The 21,049-nt window shown below is 31.5% G+C and overlaps 1 protein-coding gene across 1 annotated transcript; it reads right to left on the bottom strand.

Annotated features, from left to right (window-relative positions):
- Window positions 1-2,984: 2,984 nt before the first annotated feature.
- On the bottom strand, window positions 2,985-13,029 carry LOC127725911 (fibropellin-3-like). The gene is made up of 5 exons (XM_052233226.1): window positions 12,887-13,029; window positions 11,354-11,467; window positions 10,039-10,152; window positions 8,613-8,726; window positions 2,985-3,459 (listed from the first exon to the last, which is right to left on the bottom strand). The coding sequence occupies exons 1-5, from the start codon at window positions 12,939-12,941 to the stop codon at window positions 3,329-3,331; spliced, it is 528 nt and encodes a 175-aa protein (XP_052089186.1). The 5' UTR covers window positions 12,942-13,029; the 3' UTR covers window positions 2,985-3,328.
- Between the last annotated feature and the right edge of the window lie 8,020 nt (window positions 13,030-21,049).

The raw sequence follows: 21,049 nt of genomic DNA, 5'->3' as shown, positions 1-21,049 counted from the left end.
CTTTGAAAATATAAGTTGGCAAAGACTTGATTCATTACTCATCAGACTGCCACCATGCACTCATATAACTCTAACAAAGAGACAAACCCACGAGTAATTGCAGTTACTGAAAACTAGTTAAAAGCCTATTTCATGTCATAAATAAACCATGTTTCCCCAATTCGATCAGTAGACATCCAATAAATTTAGTGTAAAGTCGTCAAAATAGTCGGAGAAAAGCATGACCTTATGCAATGACAAAATATAAGTTTCGACAGGATGTAGGACAAAAGGGTTCATAACTGTATAGCCATACTTAATGCCAGAACCGATGAAGACAATATTAACAAAAAAATCCTACCACAGTGTTAAATTGCTTGCCTTTCAGAATAAGTCTAAGAATATTAATTTACATTGATCTTATGTTAATTTATAGGCTCTATAAACAACAGCAGCGTAACAACGTAAAAATTAAGTACAGCCAAACTTTCAATCCTAATCTTTGTATCTATGGAAGAATTTAGTAAAGGTGTTATATAGTTAGTGGTAACGAAAAGCCTAACGTAATAACTTTCCGGTTATACAAAGATTACGTTCATTGAAATCTTAAACGTCACTACATGTGCATATACGGGCAAAGCGAATGAGTTTGGAAATATATACACTGTTAGAAAGGACCAAACGAAGATTACCGTCCAAAAAAGGAAAAAATCAACAATAGGTGTCTTTTGTCGTAAATTTTATTTCAGAGTTTTCAGTGTGAAACTGAAGTAACTAAATCTAGGAAGACGGACAATTTTACAAAGTCAGTTCCTTTCGATAAATGAGAGTCTTCCTGATAGTTCGTAAAAAAGTTAGAAAACCTTGATGGCCAATGGTAAAATAACTGAAGGTGAAACTAAAGTGCACAAATGTGAATTCCTTGTATTACAGGGTAAACATAAAAATAAGGAGATGTGGTATGATTACCAATGAGATGACTCTCTATAAGAGACCAAATGACATAGAAGTTTACAACTATAGGTCACTGTATGGCCTTCAACAATGCGCAAAACCCGTACCGCATATTCAGCTATAAAAGACCCCATAATGAAAAACGTAAAACAATTCAAACGAGAAAACTAACGGCCTGATTTGTGTACAAAACAATGAACGAAAAACAAATATGATATACAGCAACAAACGTCAACCAGTGAATTCCAGGATCCTGACTTGGGACAGGCACACACAGAATTTGGCGGGGTTAAACTATTTTGAAGGCGCCAACCCTCCCCTAACCTGGGATAGGGGTGTAAAAGTACAACATAAGAATGAATTATAAAAATCAGTTGAAAGGGCTTGTTTCATCAGATCTATACAAAGCAGAAAGACATTTAACAAAATACAGACCGGACTAGGCAGTGTATTTATACATCACTTCAACCGTACAGATCTGAGAGTACTCGCAGTAATTGACAGCTAGTAACAACTAATAAAAAGATCATGCATCTAAGACTAAAATATCAATCAGTACACTTCCAACATCCAATGGATTTAGTGTAAAGACGTCATTAACAATCAGAGAAGAACATGACCTTGTGCAATGCCAAGATACAGGTATCGAAAGATTGTAGAGCCATGAATGTATATGTCGTGTACATGTTATTATTTTGTACAAGTTATTACTTGTACAACAACTTTGTACGAGTAATTAATTGTATGAAGCCATCATACAAACTATTACTTGTACAAATATAATTGTACAAGTAATTACTTGTACAATTTTTGATTAGAAAAAGATAATAACTTGTACAACTCCCTATATTTGAGTTATATTTGTTTCTTCCTTCTGTTTTATACAAAAACTCCTTTCTTTGGGTTTGTTATTTGGTTTTGTCTTTTATTATTATTTTTTCTTATTTATTTGTTTGTTTATTTTTGCTTAGAAGACATGATTCAGCAGATGTATTTTTGAAATTTATTTTGTGTTTGTTTTTCTGTTTTTTTTCTGACGCAGTCAGTATAATTTCTGTTTGTGATCCATTTATAAAGGACGCTTCGCTATGGTAACGGCATACATGATGTCACAAATATTTACTCTGATTGGAAGAAATAACGGAATCGAACAAAAACTGACAAAAAAGATATATGCTACAATAAAAGGATAACATTACGGACATAAAATCAAACTTAAAAATATTATCCAGATAAATAAAAATAAATTCCGGTAAAGAAGGTGTCATTAAGGTGGCACGGTAGTATTTACATTCCGGAATTAAGGTTGCTCTTTTGTGTACTTAAGTCAATGTATCTGAACAGTGTGATTGGACAAAAAAATACAGTATCTACTGAACATACTTTCCCAAACTGAGGTATGAATCAGGTGTAGCAGGGGGAGGCAGTGTAAGAAAGTGGTGAAAATTCTAAAAAAGGCTACCATTATCTCTATGGGCCAGGAATTACTACCGTGCCACCACTATCACCACTTTCAAACTGTTTGGATTTTGTAGGCTTAGTATGAGTAGTAAATATCACTGACAGGTTAATTAGATCTACCAGGTCAATGTACTGATTTGTTGTGAACATCAAATAGTCCAAGGTAGAATAATGATTTGTACAAGTTATTATCCTTTTCTCAATAAAAATTGTACAAGTAATTACTTGTATGACATCATACAAGTAATTACATGTACAAAATGTGTGTACAAGTAATAACGTGTACAAAATAATAAAATGAACACGACATATATAAAACATAATATTAAGTTTAATTTCAATTTACTGATAACAAAATCAATATTAACACCAGTAAAAACAATTTTCAAAGATCTAATTACAGTTTTGAAATGATAACCTTTTGGAATAAGTTTATTTAATTGATCGATACGTTAACCCGGATCGTATCTAAATTTCCGGGCCCGTAAAAATTACGATATGCTATCCCGTTTGAAAAACTTTTCTACAGGTGCAACCAAACTTCCACACCAAATCTATGTATATATGGAAGAATATAGTAAAGGTTTTAAGTAATTTGTGGTAACGAAATCCCTGACTTAATAATTTACCAGTAATACGTTCATCGAAATCAAAAACGCCACAACAGACACGGGCATAGCGAACGAGTCTATAAAAACACAGATTTGTAAAACAATGAGCCACATATATGTGTTTCATGACGTCATAGGACACAGATTTTAGGATAGACATAGATTTTACTCTTACATTATTTAAAATATATATTATATGTCGAACAAATAATATTTTTAACTGGTTGATTCCGAACCATTTCTCATTGGGTATTATTGAGAAACAAAAGATGAAGAAAGCCATACTAACAATTTGAAGAATATTTTTTTTTGCGATAATAAATTTAATAATACGAATATCCAATTTCACAGTTCCTTCCTTGGTAACCAGGTTTACATATACAATCGTAATCATTTACTTTATTCCAACATACAGCTTCGTGTTTACAAGGATTTGGAAAACATTGGTCTATAGCTGAAATAAAAATAAAACAGTGAAAAATATCTTCTATTTTAACATAAAACATCGAAAACACTGACAAGATATCAAATATTTAACAAATTCTGACTTATGTGTCAGAAATTTCCTGTATTAAGAGAAACTTGAGTGTTATGACTGATTTTAATTTTCTGGCGAAAACCTTCAACATACACAAATTAAACGTTTCGAATGTTGCCATACCCCTTCCTAAGAGTAATATTGCCATGTGAAATACGAAATCATTAGTTTACGTCTACTAAATTATCTTACACTATGTTGTGTGAAATTTTCTTTTGGGTTTGAAAGTATCTGCTATACCTACTATTTGTTATTGGAAAATAATATTGGAACGTAATATTTTTGTCTGTTTGTTTAGGTATCAATCGTACTAAGTGTTCAATGTCACTTAGTTGCAATCTTTACTGCTCGATCAGTCAAGACACCACATTTCCTTTCTCAAAAATGTACGGAATCTTTCTACTTACCTGCTTAATGATTTTTACAAGTTAATACGTAAAAGTAGACTGGCTAGCCTCTCAACATATAAAAAAAAGAGGAAATGTAGCAGTTCAATTTGTCGCAGAACAACTACTTATTAGATGTGGATAATCACCAACTAGGAATTCTAAAACAAATAAGTTTCAAATGACTATTGCCATTAATGTTATGTTGTAGAACATGATATATAGTAGATTAATAAGATCTACACAGTCAGTTATCGAGGCTTCTGGAAAATTATCAACTATATACTGATCGACTAAATTAAACTTGAACGTCAAAATGGTTTGGCGCAAATAGAATATCATGTGCAGTATTAACTTATATAAAAAGTGAGATGTAGTATTATTGATAATCAGACAACTATCCACCAGAGTTCACTTGAGGTGAATATAAGCAATTTGGTCCATTAAACATAATTTACCTTTTTCACAGTTTTTTCCTTTGTAACCTTGTTTACATATGCAATTGTAATCATTCACATTACTTTCACAAAAAGCGTCGTTTTGACATGGATTTGGAAGACATTTAGTGTTAACTGAAATATATAAACAAGCAAAACAAATTATTTTAAAAACTGAGCAAATCTAATATTATTGGAACGTATATTGGTTCTACGTTGCCATTGCCATATAAGCGGGAGGTTTGGCTAGCCATAAAACCAGGTTCAACCCACCATTTTTTCTTAAAATGTCCTGTACCAAGTCAGGAACATGGCAGTTGTTATCAAATAGTCCGTTTCTATGTATGTTGGCGTTGGTTTTTGTTGCAGTTCAGTGTTTCTGTTGTTCCATCGTTTTTCTCTTATAGTTGATGTGTTTCCCTTGGTTTTAGTTTGTAACCCGGATTTGTTTTCTCCTAATCGATTTATGACTACTGAACAGCGGTATACTACTGTTGCCTTTTTTTACGATGCTCTTCAACTTCGTTATTGATTAAGCCTCCCAACTGTTTTGATTCTATGGTAAACATCAATGACTCCTTTCATACGCTTCTTTTCAAAAAAATGAATTTGGTTTTTGTTGCTGACATCGGTTGTTCTTAATTGTTACTCTTTTCAAACACCTGGCAATTATGAAAACATCCGTATTTATTTTATAAGTTTTCCAATTTCAATAACATTAACTGGTCCCTATTTTATTGATCTGAAAGCGTCTCTTTGGTTATGCTCGAAACAAATCATTTCGTAAATCTAAAACTTAATGCAACCATTGACTTGTTGATATAACTGAAGAAGATAAATAGTAATGCCAAATAAGGACAATAAATCAAATTTATGTATGATTATATCTAAATTAAAGTAGCTGTGTAGCAATTGGAAATAGTTTTCATATATGTGGAACAGTCAAATCTATGTCCAGCCTCAAAACTGTGTACTTTTATCAAACTCATGTCCTTCTGTTGCCTTTATTTACCAAGTCATGCCCTGTCCTATTTTGTATCATAAATGTCGGAAATAAGCATCCTTGGTTGAAACCTGAATGTTCAGCTTTCAATCATTAATTCTGTCATGACTTTGATAAAAGTAGGACTATAACGTGTCAGTAATGGTCAATGGTTTGCTAGCACTCCCTAAAAAACATAGCTTGATGTTGACTTAAACTGTAGTTAGCAAAACCGTTCGGAATGTTTGGCCCTATTACGTACTTTATTGGGCATTTTAACCTTTTTGATCCGAGCGTCACTGATGGGTCTTTGGTACCAAATTGAAAGCCTGATATCTTGGTGATTTTTTTTCCACGGGAAAAAACCACAGATAAAAGCGTGCAAATCTATGATATTATACATGTTTGTTATCATTCTTCATTGTATCGAATACATTGTATGATGATAATTAAAGTAACCGATACCAATAAGTCAGCAGAAAAATGAGAGAAAATGAGGCAGTTAGAAATAAAGATCTCAATTTGTTTTGAGCTTTTAGCACTGTCCCTTTGTGTTTTCCGGTTTTTATGTTCGAAAAGACTGAAGGTGAAACCAATGCAACGTGGACAGATTTGGGTTCCCTGCATTACATTTTAAAAGTCTTTAAAATATACAGATTTAAAAAAAACAATGGCTACATTTCTAACTTCCATGATGTCACGGGAAACAGATTTGAGTGAAAGGGAACAGATTTGAGCAAGGACATAGATTTGACTCTTACATATATATTTAGATATGGATCATATGTCGTACAAATAACATTTTGCAACTGGTGGATTCGAACCACTTCGCATTGGGGATGATCTAGAGCAAAAAACAACTAATTAGATAAAATATTTCTGTTTGCGATTACAAATTTGATAATAAGAATAACCTATTTCACAGTTCCTTCCTTGGAAACCAGGCTTACATAAACAATCGTAATCATTTACTTTATTCCAACATACAGCTTCGTGTTTACAAGGATTTGGAAAACATTGGTCTATAGCTGAAATAATAATAAAACAGTGAAAAATATCTAAAACATTGACAAGATATCAAATCTTTTGCAAATTTTGACTAATGTCAAAGGAAGTAACAAAGCCAATACATGCATAAAAAAATGGTAAATCTACTGGATTAGAATGCATTTCAAACGAAATGCTCAAATGTACTGAGTTAATTTTGCTTCCATGTCATGTAAAACTGTTCAATAGTATATTATTAACTGGTTTTTATCCAAAACATTGGAAAATAGGGTATATTATACCAATATTTAAATCAGGTTCAAAATGTGATCCTTCTGATTATAGAGGTATTGCTATTATAAGTTGTATAGGAAAATTGTTTAATACCATTCTTAATAATAGATTTTATAGTTATTTGACCAAGTTTAATGTAATTTCTGAATCACTGATTGGTTTTCAGAAAAATTCAAGAACAGTAGATCATATGTTTATTTTGAGGACTCTAATTGAAAAGTGTATAGCAAACAAAACTTACTTATACACGTGTTTTGTTGATTTTAGGAAAGCTTTTGATTATGTAGTGCATGAAACCTTGTTGTTAAAACTCCAAACCATTGGGATAGGGGTTATTTTTATAATATTATTAAGAACATGTATAATAATACTATTTTACATGTTAGATTACATGATAAATTAACAGATAAACTTAAAGCTAACATTGGAGTTAGACAAGGGGATATTTAAGTCCCAATCTTTTCAAGATATTTGTCAATGATTTGCAGTGTATTTTTGATGATTACTGTGTACCAGCTGAAATAGGAAGTACAAAACTTAATTGTTTAATGTATGCCGATGATGTTGTGCTTTTTTCTACTAGTCAATCAGGATTGAGTAAATGTTTAAATATATTGAGAAAGGTCGATATAAAAAAATCGACAAAAATAAAAGATTTTGCGGGCAGTGTAAAAATATGCAGGTTGCAGACGAGTTTCATTTTTTAATGGAAAGCACTGTATACGAAAAGGAAAGGAATTTTATTCTTAATGAAGCATGTATTCAATGTAAAAATTCCCTTATATTTCAAAGTACAAACAGTTATTTGGTTGATGTCCTGTTAGTCTGAAAATGTTAATATGTCAGTGTCAAGGTTTATTAGTACTTGTTTTGAAAAAAGAGAAAATTTGCATTCCAGAAACTAAATATACATTTAGTAGTGATGTTGTTTATTTTTTTATGTATTAGAGCGGGTTAATATTCTATTTTATTTATTTTCAAACACCATCTGGTATGGAGTATAGTTATCTAATCATTTATTTTTGATGTAATAAATCTTAACAATTACTGTATAATTAATACTATTTATATATATATATATGCTCGGAAAAGGGCCCTTTAATTGGATTCAATAAATATTCTTATTATTATTCTTATTCTTATATCCCTGTGGTAAAAGAAACTTGAGTGTTTTGACTGATTTCAATTTTCCGGAGAAACCCTTCAACATATACAAATTAAACATTATAATCATCGTGTCGAATGTTGATATACCCCTTACCAACGAGTAATATTGCCATGTGATATACTAAATCTTAAGTTTACGTCTACTAAATTATCTTACGCTATGTTGTGTGAAATTTTCTTTCGGGTTTGAAAGTATCTGCTATACCTACTATTTGTTATTGGAACTTTTGATATTGGAACGTAATATTTTTTTTTGTCTGTTTGTTTAGGTATCAATCGTACTAAGTGTTCAATGTCACTTAGTTGCAATCTTTACTGCTCGATCAGTCAAGACACCACATTTCCTTTCTCAAAAATGTACGGAATCTTGCTACTTACCTGCTTAATGATTTTTACAAGTTAATACGTAAAAGTAGACTGGCTAGACTCTCAACATATAAAAAAAAAGAGGAAATGTAGCAGTTCAATTTGTCGCAAAACAACTACTTATTAGATGTGGATAATCACCAACTAGGAATTCTAAAAAAAATAAGTTTCAAATGACTATTGCCATTAATGTTATGTTGTAGAGAATGATATATAGTAGATTAATAAGACCTATACACTCGGTTATCGAGGCTTCATGAACATTATCAACTATATACTGATTGACTAAATTAAACTTGAACGTCAAAATGGTTTGACGCAAATAGAATATCATGTACAGTATTAACTAATATAAAAAGTGAGATGTAGTATTATTGATAATCAGACAACTATCCACCAGAGTTCACTTGAGGTGGATATAAGCAATTTGGTCCATTAAACAGAATTTACCTTTTTCACAGTTTTTCCCTTTGTAACCTTGTTTACATATGCAAATGTAATCATTCACGTTACTTTCACAAAAAGCGTCGTTTTGACATGGATTTGGAAGACATTGATTGTTAACTGAAATATATAAACAAGCAAAACAAATTATTTTGAAAATTGAGCAAATCTAAGCCTTCCAACTGTTTTCATTCTAGGGTATACGTCAAAACGACTCCTTTCGTACGCTTCTTTTCAAAAGAAAGATTTTGTTTTTGTCGGTTGTTCTTAATTGTTACTCTTTTCAAACACCTGGCAATTATGAAAACATCCTTATTTATTTTATAAGTTTTCCAATTTCAATAACATTAACTGGTCCCTATTTTATTGATCTGAAAGCGTTTTTAGACAAATAATGTCCCTTTGGTCATGCTCGAAACAAATCATTTTGTAAATCTAAAACTTATTACAACCATTGAAGTGTTGATATAACTAAAGAGGATCAATAGTAATGCCAAACAAGGACAATAAATCAAATTTATGTATGATTATATCTAAATTTATATATAAAAAAGTAGCTGTTTAGCAATTTGAAATAGTTTTCAAATATGCGGAACAGTCAAATCTATGGCCAGCCTCAAAAATGAGTACTTTTATCAAATTCATGTCCTACTGTTGCCTTTATTTACCAAGTCATGCCCTGTCCTATTTTGCATCATAAATGTCGGAAATAAGCATCCTTGGTTGAAACCTGAATGTTCACCTTTAAATAATTAATTCTGTCATTACTTTGATAAAAGTAGGACTATAACGTTTCAGTAATGGTAAATGGTTTGCTAGCACTTCTTAAAAACATAGCTTGATGTTGGCTTAAACTGTATTCAGCAAAACCGTTCGGAATTTTTGGCCCTATTTCGTACTTTATTGGGCATTTTAACTTTTTTGATCCGAGCGTCACTGATGGGTCTTTGGTACCAAATTGAAAGCCTGATATCTTGGTGATTTTTTTTCCACGGGAAAAAAAAACACAAATGAAAGCGTGCAAATCTATGATATAAATATTAGCACTGTCCCTTTATGTCCTTTGTGTTTTCCAGTTTTTATGTTCAAAAAGATTGAAGGTGAAACCAATGCAACGTGGAGAGATTTGGGTTCCCTGCATTACGTTTTAAAAAGTCTTTAAAATATACAGATTTAAAAAATAACAATGGCTACATATCTTACTTCCATGACGTCACGGGAAACATATTTGAGTGAAAGGGTACAGATTTGAAGAAGGACATAAATTTGACTCTTACATATATATTTAAGGTATGGATCATATGTCGTACAAATAACATTTTGTAACTGGTGGATTCCGAACCATTTCTCATTGGGGATGATCTAGAGCAAAAAACAACCAATTAGAAAAAATATTTCTGTTTGCGATTACAAATTTGATAATAAGAATAACCTATATCACAGTTCCTTCCTTGGTAACCAGGTTTACATATACAATCGTAATCATTTACTTTATTCCAACATACAGCTTCGTGTTTACAAGGATTTGGAAAACATTGGTCTATAGCTGAAATAAAAATAAAACAGTGAAAAATTTCTTCTCTTTTATCATAAAATGTCTTAAACACTGACAAGATATCAAATATTTAGCAAATTCTGACTAATGTGTCATAAATCCCTGTATTAAGAGAAACCTGAATGTTTCCAAATGATTTTTATTTCCTGGATAAAACCTTAATCATACACAAATGAAACATTATAGTTATGATTTCTAATGTTGAATTCCTCTAACCAAAGAGTGATATTGCATGTGCATGTGATATACTAAATCTTTAGTCTATGTCTTCTTTGCTATTTCAAATCTTCTTTTGGGGTTTAATGTACATGTATATGATATACCCACTGTGTGTTATTGTAACTTGTGATATCCGTTCTTAATATTGTTGTCTGTTTGGTTAGGTATCAAACGTATTATTATTATTTTTTTTTTTTTTTTTTTTTTTTTAAATTCTATATAATTTTATTTGAAATGTACATTTGTTAGAGATACATAAAGTACCGGTACCTTATCCCGGCCTCGTTAACGTTAGTATATAGCATTTCAGTGATAAGGTTAGTACTTGTTAGTACACAATATACAGTTTTGCTAATAAATAATGTGTAACAGAGTAAAAAGAAATTAATATGATATATTATAAATCTTAGTTAAGTATTATGTGTACAATGATATCAATAAGATTGCCGTATTTTCTTCTGGACTTATCAGGAAAATACATTTCCTTTCTCAAAAGTGTTCGGAATTTCGCGACTGACCTGATTTATGAATTTTAAAATTCATGACATAACGTAGCAATAGACTTGCTAGATTCTTAACACATAAGGGAAAGGAATTTTAACAGTTCAATTTGTCGCGGATTATTTACCTATTAAATGTGTATAATCACCAATAAGACACTAGGAATTCTAAAAAAATATTTACAATATAACTTTCCAATGATTATTGTAATTAATGATTTGTTGTTGTGACTGATATAAGACCTAGACACTCGATTTTCGAGGCTTCCGGGAAATTATCAACCTTTTACTAAACTACTGAAACTAAGAATTACTGTCCAAATGATCGATGATGTGATTGAAATAGAATATCCAGTTCAGTATTAATAGATTTAAAGATAATAAGATGTGGTATGATTTCCAATGGGACAACTATCAAGCAGAGTTCAAATGTCGTAGATATAAGCAATTTGGTCCATTTAAACAGATTTTACCTTTTTCACAGTTCTTTCCTTTGTAACCTTGTTTACATTTGCAATTGTAATCATACTCTTTACTTTCACAAAATGCGTCGTTTTGACATGGATTTGGAAGACATGGATTGTAATCTGAAAAACGTAAAAAAGCAAAACAAATTATTCCAAACGCTGAAAAAATCTTTTATTATAGAAACATTGGTTTACGATGCTCTTCAACTTCGTTATTGATTTAGCCAACTGTTTTGATTCAAGAGCAATTCCTGATTTTTCTGGCGTACTAAATTATAGGCCTGATAACTTTTGTTATCATTCACAACCACTGGGGGACTGTATCTCAAATGCCCCGGTAAAACATATTTGTACTCTATAGTTTCTAATATCATTACGATGACGGACCACCTAAAGACATAGACAATGTTAAATTTCTGTGTATTAATTTGATAACTGTATCAAATTGTAGAATATAAATACAATTACTATGATTTATTACATTAGATGGAATGAGTTAGCTTGATTTCCTATTGAAATAAATACCGATAATTTCATTCCTCTGACATCATACAACAATACATGTGACAAATAAATAAACAGAAATCCCATTTCCCACATTGTCTCGGTTTTTAGGTTGTCCGTAATGGTTATTAGATATTAGCTATCGAGTACAATGTTTTTGTCGAGGTACTTTAGACACAGTGTGGTTCGAAACCGTAGGTTATGAAGGTTTTGGTTCCGAGGTTATTCAGCCCCTTGCGTCTTAACAAGACATACAATTGATGTGTTTATTTTGGTATATCTTTTTTTCAAAATATAGTCATGAATTGCTTAAGACAGATTTGTCAGAACTTTTTTAACTTTTTATTTACGATGCTGTTCAACTTCGCCCTTGATTTGGCTTTTCAACTGGGTTGATTATAACATCATGAAAGAGGCTTACATGTATGTAGAACTAATCAAACGGACTATTTGCTAACTTACATTTAAGCTAGGTACTTTAATGAGTTTTTACGACCACTTCATTCATTAAAATCCTGGTTGACATTTCGTCCCCCATGGTCATCGAGGGTATCATCATCTCAGTAATCAGTACCTCGGTACTGACATGATTTATTATAAACCTTTCTTAAATTTTCCATTTAAGATTAAGAAATTATAAGAATCAAAGGTTTTTACTCCCTCAGGGTAAGTTGACCTTATATGGATTCAGCTATTTTTTCGGGTCCTTTTTATTCATACAGCTCTTCAACTGTTTCGGTTCTTATACATCCTTGGCTTTTAAATATGCATCTTTGAGCGTTTCTGATAAAGGTAAACACAGGAAAGCGCTTCGGACGAACGACATTTATAAAGTGTTGTTTTATTTTTTTAATTGATGGATTCAGAAGACATTTTACCATATCTGAGTTATAAATAATTAGTCGGTCTTCGAAAATATATTATGAAAATTAGATTGTTCAACATTTTAGAAATTGCCTTATATATCACAATTGTTTGTGACCAATTATCATTGTGGATTCATAATCATACAAATCATATTATAATTTACTTTACCTAAGTATCGTTGTTGTATTTCAAGTCCCGTTATCCTTTGTTTTAGGTTAGGCATTGAACCATCTGAACGTCTAAGTTTGTTATGGCTTCTTTGTGAAAATACATTTCCAATGTTCACCACTGAAAGGAGGAAATATATTATATTTTATGTAAACAATAATACATTACAAAAAAACATGAATTATTAATGATAGTAGCCAGTACAACAGACCACATCAACCAGCAAGACAAGAGTATTCCTATAAAAGTACTACGTAGAAATATTTCTGAAAAAAATAAACATAAGCATACACCGGAAAAAAATATACATAAAAACACAGACAAACAACAATAAACACTTATTATTATATTATACATGTATTATTGCTTTTAAACAACCGTTTTGTTTTCGTACCGAAAAAAGCCGTCAACAATGCGATTGTTTTATTTCAAAACCAAATGAATTAGTTCTTCTATTTCTTATCATTTGAACACTCCAAATACTTTTTTGGGCTCTTTGGATTGTCAAAATATCTTTTCCTATTTTTACTTTGCTCACACATTTTCTAGTTTTCCAAAACCTCAAAAGCATTTTCTGCCATCATTGTTAAAATACTTACCACTGAAAGCAAGATAGATTAAAACGACTTTTTGCAACATCCTCTGTCGTCAAGTGAATTGCACCTTAAAATGACACAGCCTCTGTATGCGCCTTTTAAATATTTGTACGACGTGCAACCAGAACCTACTCTGCAATATGTTGCCACTGTTTTTTTTTGGTAACAATCCAGATTATGTTTAATGCATGAAAATTAAGGACGATTTATCAAAAACAATATGAATCAGTCGTGAATACATTACATAAAATCACATCAAAGCATAATTATGATAATTATGTCAGTATTTTTTTTCAAATGCTGGTAACAAATGCTGCAAAAATAATACATGCATAACCTTGACTTTTAGAAACGTACATCTTATCTAATCTAAACAAAATAAGGTGATGTTGAAAAAAGTTTCAATAAAACAATAAATCAAGTATGTCCAAATGTTTCAAATTGTTAGATTCGAGCATTCCAGATAGAGTTAATAAAATAAAGCGGTTCGGACGCATGAAAAAGTGTAATTTGTGTTACCTACAAACTATCATGATACTGTGTTGCGTCTGAGTATTGCCATAATACTTATAACAGTCTTCCGAACTTAAATATTTTGCATTAATAATATTCTTCCTTTTTCTGAGTTATGTTAGTTATTACCCATTCTCTGTAACCATTTACACTTTTTTGGTACACATAGTCACCGATCTTTCTGAAAATGGGCTGAGATGTAAATCCTAGTAGCCTGATCAGAAAAATAATGTCAACAGGTATATATATATTGGTTGGTACCATGGTAACAGGGGAGAAAGTTGGGATTTAAAAAAAAAATACAATATTTGGTGTAGTGTTGTGAACTTTTGCGGCTACATCTGTTATAAAGAAACACAAGAACAATTAATTTCAGTCTTGTTTTTATCAAAAATCCAAAAAAATTATGGGGAATCTACCTAGAAATGTGTGAAATTAATTTCTAAAAAAATATCATTGTGCAATATTCCTCACTAAACGAATTATCTCCCTTTGGTCTATTTAGAACTCTGCAGTGCAGAGGTAAAAAAGTGTTCAGTGAAAATAATATGGCAGAAAGCTATCTGCTACCAATACTTTTTACTGAATGAGTGTAAAAGAAATTCATTGGGATGAGATGATAATGTTGATCTCAGATTTGGATTGCCTGTTGTGTCCTGTCATGATATTGATAATATTGTAATTTGTGGAAACTATTTACTTGAATTGCTTGAACTAAACAATCGGGAGTACAGTAGACAGCGAACGGTAATACGTTTAATATCGCCCAGTTTAGCAGTTCACAGCAACATTTCTAGAACGCAAAACCACCGTTTGAAGGAGCAACAGGTCCGACATGTCTTCACGACAAGAAGCATTTTACTTTCCATTGGCCTAGGTTAGTATAACTCAAATTTACTATTTACATCATTTCTTTTCATCCCCACAAAAAATAACAAAATCTATATCTACATAATACTTCTTAACTTGATATGTTGAAGATTACAAACTAACAATATTATTTCTGAGGGAACAACCATTTGATTTTTTGAGTTGAAAGGGAGGGGGAGCAGGAGGATTTTGAAAAGGAATAACTGCCTAGTAAGAACTGAAAATAAATATGATTTTGCACAACACAGGATGACAATAAATATTCTTCAACATACATGTAAAGTGCAGGTTAGTTGAAGATACATATGTGTAGCAACAGATGAAAATAAATGATCAATTCGGTATAATAATATAGATATCGAACAAGTACACTACATGGACATACAAAATCACTTGTGATGTTTTTGGTCATATATTTCATATGAACTGTTGACATAGTGTTATGTCTCTCCTGTCGGCATAAAATAAAATAAAAAAAAAGCAATCTGATGGACACCAACATTGATTATTAATTCAGCCGCTGAATCACGACCTAGTGGGCAGGACCAGAATATGGTCGGTAAACTGAGATGTACAGACAGTAAATACAATCAGCTGATTATTGATTTTCTGTCAAAATCTTAACGAGTTCAAGGTGAATTCCGAGTATTGTCAGGTAAAGTCAGGTAAAGTCCGAGAAACCCGAAACAAAATAAATAAAAAAGATGGATGAAATTAAATCGTTATATATATTTCTTTCGCCAAATTCTTTCGCAAATGATGAATTTTAATCGCCACAATTATTATTGCGGAAACCCTGCTACTGATGTAGAAATCAAGTTTCTTATGTTCAATACATTTATTTATTTACATGCTTAAAACACTCCTCTGTCAGTTATCATGGCAACATTTGTGTTAAACAGTTATACGCGGTTATAAATAAGATTGACTTACACTTAAGCTTTGAATCCATTATAATGTTGATACAAATTTTTCTTCGAAAAGACTATGTATAGCCGGATGATAATACTAAATGAAAATCGGATTTATAATTGTATCCATAAGATTCACCACTATCATGGCTCACAGCATTGTGCTGATAATTCTAATGAAGAGTAAATGTTGTCTTTGTTCGTTGAAATATCACTCATCCATTTTTATAGACATATATGCAAAAGATGTTCTTCTGGTCATTATTAAGATTGCGGTCAGTTTAAAAAATAACATTTAGTTTTTTGTTGTCAAGATTATCAAAATATAAAAATGATTTGTAAATATGTAGAATTTTCTTCGTTTTTGTTTTCAAACTTCAAATATTTTACTGCACTAATAGATGTGAAAAATGTCTCTAATTGCTACATCTTCTGTAAATGTGGAAAGTATTTTCCGGTCCTTTTGCAGTCATAAAAAGTCGCGAAAACACGCATTACGTAACACCGGCGTTGGAAAAGAGCTTTAAAATGAAATAAATGAGAATTTCCCGACTTCTCTTGCAGAAAGATGCAAAACAAAAATGCGCAATAGTAAGTAATGGTATAGTTCCTTTACCAAGTCGTGACCAAACGACATCTAGAGGAGAGCATACAGTCTTCAACAATAAACAGATGTCAATACAATCTGACAAGCTTTAAATCTTCCTGAGTCTATGAAGGTTGTGAATAATTTTTACAGAAACGTATATATCGGATGTATAATGCATTTCTGATGAACAAAAACGTCTTCGAGCAGTCAAGTTCATCTGTCCGAATTTTGGCGTTCCTGAATCGGGTGGGTCCAGAGATGCGATTCCCACGCTTGAGGTTTTTATAGTATGTTTCAACTTTCTTGACCCTTGTTTTTTTCATTTATTTCATTTGTACTTTATCGTAAAATTATGTTTAATTTTCTGTATCTACTATCAACTACATATTGTTTTTTGTTGGCGTGTTTGTTTTTGTTTGTACTATCGACTATTTTTGTGTTGGTGTTGGCGTCTTTGTCAAATTGTCTGGTGTGTTTGTTTGGATTTTTAAGTTAGTTGTATTGTAAGTCTGTAATGTTAGGTAGCACAGTTTGGCCTGCTGGTTCCCATTTTTTTTACATTTACCACTAATGTCTGTTTTGGTTGCTCACACAATTTTGTCAGAATAGCGGTACTATAAACAACTGCCATACAAGTAGGAGGTTTAGTTAGCTATAAAGACATGTTTAAACCACCATTGTCTTAGGAAAATGTCTGTACCAAGTCAGGAATATGACAGTTGTATTCCTTCGTTCCACTGGGTTATATAGTCGAACATTTGATATTTTTAGGTTTTATGGACTTTCACCTTTTTCAATTTACCTTGGCAGTTCGGTATGTTTGTTAATACTTTTGTTCAATCTCATGATGGCAATCTTTATCTGATCGGGAAGTTACGACTGATTGATCCATCTTGACGTATGGATTTTTTATACGTCACAGCTGATATTTTGTATATTACGGAATAGTAATTTCGCTCAATTCTTTTAAGATTTTAAGATGGCTGCCGAAATAAAGAATTTTATCCACGTGGAAAAATATGTTCGTGAAAAGGAAATACAACTATAGTTTCACCTTCTTAAATGATCTCGATTTCCTTGATAAAAGGGTAGTTTTTAAGATAGAAAAAAAACTGTTTAGCCCCCCACCCACCACCCCCCCCCCCCCCCCCACTCCCCCCTATTCCAAAAAAAGAAAATTTGAAATAAAAAAAAGAATCGCGATCACTAAAATCTCCTAGAATTATCCATAAACGAATTAGAAAGTACAAAGAAGAAACAAAGCCATTAAAAAAATGAACAGATTAAATTATTCATCCCGATTAAACTAACTTACACATGTTACACCAATATTACCAAAATTGAAGATAACACGTATGTACATTTCGTTTCTATGTATGTACAGTTCGTTTCTATGTATGTACAGTTCGTTTCTATGTATGTTGGCGTTTGCTTTTGTTGTAGTTCAGTGTTTCTGTTGTTCCGTTGTATTTCTGTTATAGTTAATGTGTTTCCCTCGGTTTTAGTTTGTTACCTGGATTTGTTTTTGCTTAATCGAATTATGACTATTGAACAGCGGTATACTGCTGTTTCCTTTATTTTGCAAATTTAAAATTAAGTACTAAATCGTACAGTGTGTTAGGAGAAAACAAAATAAACAATTTATTCCCCAAAAAATAACTAAGCAGGCTTATTTCATCAAACACTTTATTTTCTGAACTATTACATTTTTCAAGTTTTCAAATAAAAAAAACAATACTGAGATACAAAAAATACTTAATTCCGATAAGTGTACATACTTTTCATTAGATATAGAAATATTGGTACTTTTCATTAACACAAACAAAAGTTATAAGTGTATTTTATCCATATCCATATTATTCACATATTATGAAAATAACTCCTTCGGAGGGAATTAAATTTGAAATTTTAAATAACGGTTGATGATTGTTAATAAAAAGAAGACAAATGGACACTTTTAAATAATGGAAAACACATCAAGTAGCTATTCTTTTTAATTTAGGTACAGAAAGTACGTATAGCCAATGAAAGTTCATGATCTCGATTTATATGAAAACAATAATTGCACTCGTCTTCAACATAAACAAAAGATTAAGTTTATTTACTCCACTGATTCGGACCCGGTCAGCAAGAACAAGGAAGTAGTATATATTTGAAACAAAATAGTTCTTAAGCATAGCTGTTATTTTGTCAATAAGTAAAATATTTGGGTAATTTGGTATCAAATGAAAACTTCAGGGCTCGGGACGACAGCAGAACCCTTTTTAAAAGTTTCTTTTGAACAATAAAAAAACCATATGAATTTAAAATAGGAGGGCCTATTTGCCCTGTTCCTCAGATCAGAAGTACCCGTTTTTGTACTACTAAACTTCCGGGAACCAGAGCGCTCTAATATGCAATTAAAGGTATGTTAAAGTGTTCGGCACAAATCAGGATAAGGTAAAGTTTTAACATGAAATGACTGCCACTTTGTTTTAATTTATGAAAAAAATGCTATGACTGCTTGAATTTGCAGAATTTGACATAGAAATCAATTAGGCTATGAATAAGTGGTGTTATTCCTTAAAGCACATGCAACATTCCCATTTTAAAAAAAGCATCTCATCCTGAGGCACAATAGGACAAATTTACAAATAACGGTGGATGATTGTCAATAAAAAGATGGAAATGGGCACTCTTAAATATGGAAAAAATTTAAATATATTTTCTCTTTAATTTATCCCATTTTATGAAAAAAAGTTTATTGGTGTTCCCAATATCTGTATCACTCTGTTTATCTCTTCATAAAATTGCATATCAAGGCGCTGTGACGCCAAGTACGTTAACCTGGTCTTAATAACTTTGTACCTGACATATCACCGATGTCATAATGAATGAACCGACTTTGATATTCGAGCTGGTTTATGTCAGGCAAAATACGCAAATACAATCCGATCAATCGATTATCAGATTTTCATCATATTTATATTGTAAAATATAAGCTGCTCGACACAATATGAAGCCTTTTTGAATTCGTTCGATGCGCTCACTCGACAAAAACCTTCATATAGTCACTCGTAGATGATATTTAACAATATTTATATGCAGACAACCTGATAATCGGTACTTATCCTGTGGCACAAAATGTAAAAATATCCAATGACGGCATATCATTCTTTTACCAAGAAGATAGATTGGCGCTCCTGAACAATGTGAACAAAAACGTTTATAATCTGTACTGTTATATGTATCCCACTTGATGACAAAAATATACTGTGAAAAGTACTTATAGCCTAAGAAGGTTCATAATCTCAGTTTAAGTTACGAAATAAGTACACTGTTATGCAAGATTAACAAAAAGCTCTTCTATAGGCATTCAAATGCTTGATTGCCAAAAACAGCGCATGGTTTTTAATGAAAATGATTTACATGGGAACACTTAAATTTTTTTCTTCTCTTAAGTAGGTTAAGTATATGAGTTTGACTGTCCCTCTGGTATCTTTCGTCCCTCTTTTACATTTATGAAAAACAGTTAATCCTGTGTATGGATACTAAAATCCAATGATAATATATTACTTACGTACCAAAACGATTTATTTGAAATGGTTTCCAATGCAAACAACAAATACTGCTACTGGTTGACTATCAGTTCCAAAGGGTATAATCAACTCAGTAGTCAGTACTTTGATACTGATATGATTTATAACAAACTTTTTTTCAAATTATCCGTTTATAAATTTAGAAATTATTAAGAAACAGTTGATCTATGATGTATTTGGCTATTATTTTAAGGTCTTTTTTGGGGGGTCATATATCTCTCAAAGGATGCTCGCTACTGTTTTTTTTTATTTTATTTTTTGGCAGATATTCGGAATCATTTTGTTTAATCCATGTAGTGCCAATACATATTTTGTCCGCTAACTCCTACTTTTCTTTTCATAATTTTATTGCATATAGTTTAAACACCCATTTTTGAAAATCTTTTAAAATCCTTGTTATTTGTTCACAGTTTTAAAAGAAAAAGGTGCCAATGTTTAATGTATGGTAAAACGAGAGAGAATCATTTCCCGCCATTTTTTTAATCTATTATATCTCAAAAAACAAGAACGCGAACCTTTCGTTTTTTTCTTCTATTTAAGTTACGTTATTTATATACTATCAATTTATAACAGTCTTTTAAAAAGTTTGTTATTTTGACATATCATTTGAACATCATTAACTGATTCGGTTCTTAAAAATCCTTAGCTTTCACATGTTCGGCTTTGGGTGTTCCAGGTGAAGATTTTTAGAACCTGAACTGTTATAATTATCACATTGAATATATAAAACAATTCATCCTGTGATATACAAAAGTAATGATATCCAATGACAATGCATGATTTCCATTAAATAAAGGAATAATTGATCTCTGAAACAAGATGACCTGACATCAAATGCAATTTCTGTTATGGCCACAATTAGCCTGAAACACAGCCAACGGCGTCTCGGCATAACCTCGATCAATCGACAAATACGATTCTACGAAATTCTTTCCCACGTTGCTTAAAATACTGTTGTAGCTGTTGTAGAATGTGCTGCGCTGGATAACGACTTCACGCGTGTTTATCAAAATAATCCACACATTGTTCTATTGGATTCGTATCTGGTGATTTTGATGGCCTAGGGACTTCTGATAGGTTCTTGTTATCAAGAAAGTCATAAGTAT

Source organism: Mytilus californianus, unplaced genomic scaffold (genome assembly GCF_021869535.1).
Source record: "Mytilus californianus isolate M0D057914Y unplaced genomic scaffold, xbMytCali1.0.p SCAF_15, whole genome shotgun sequence".
NCBI lineage: Eukaryota > Metazoa > Mollusca > Bivalvia > Mytilida > Mytilidae > Mytilus > Mytilus californianus.
The sequence above is the reverse complement of the archived record's forward strand: the minus strand, read 5'-3'. Positions and strand labels throughout refer to the sequence as shown.

What these genes read in the sequence shown, in the direction of transcription:
- LOC127725911 (XM_052233226.1), bottom strand. Translation starts at nt 12,941, where the DNA reads ATGCCTAACCTAAAACAAAGGATAACGGGACTTGAAATACAACAACGA. An exon ending in AGGAAAGAACTGTGAAAAAG is followed by an intron (nt 10,153 to 11,353) that starts GTAAAATCTGTT and finishes TTTTTATTTCAG; the next exon opens with CTATAGACCAATGTTTTCCA. An exon ending in AGGGAAAAACTGTGAAAAAG is followed by an intron (nt 3,460 to 8,612) that starts GTAAATTCTGTT and finishes TTTTTATTTCAG; the next exon opens with CTATAGACCAATGTTTTCCA.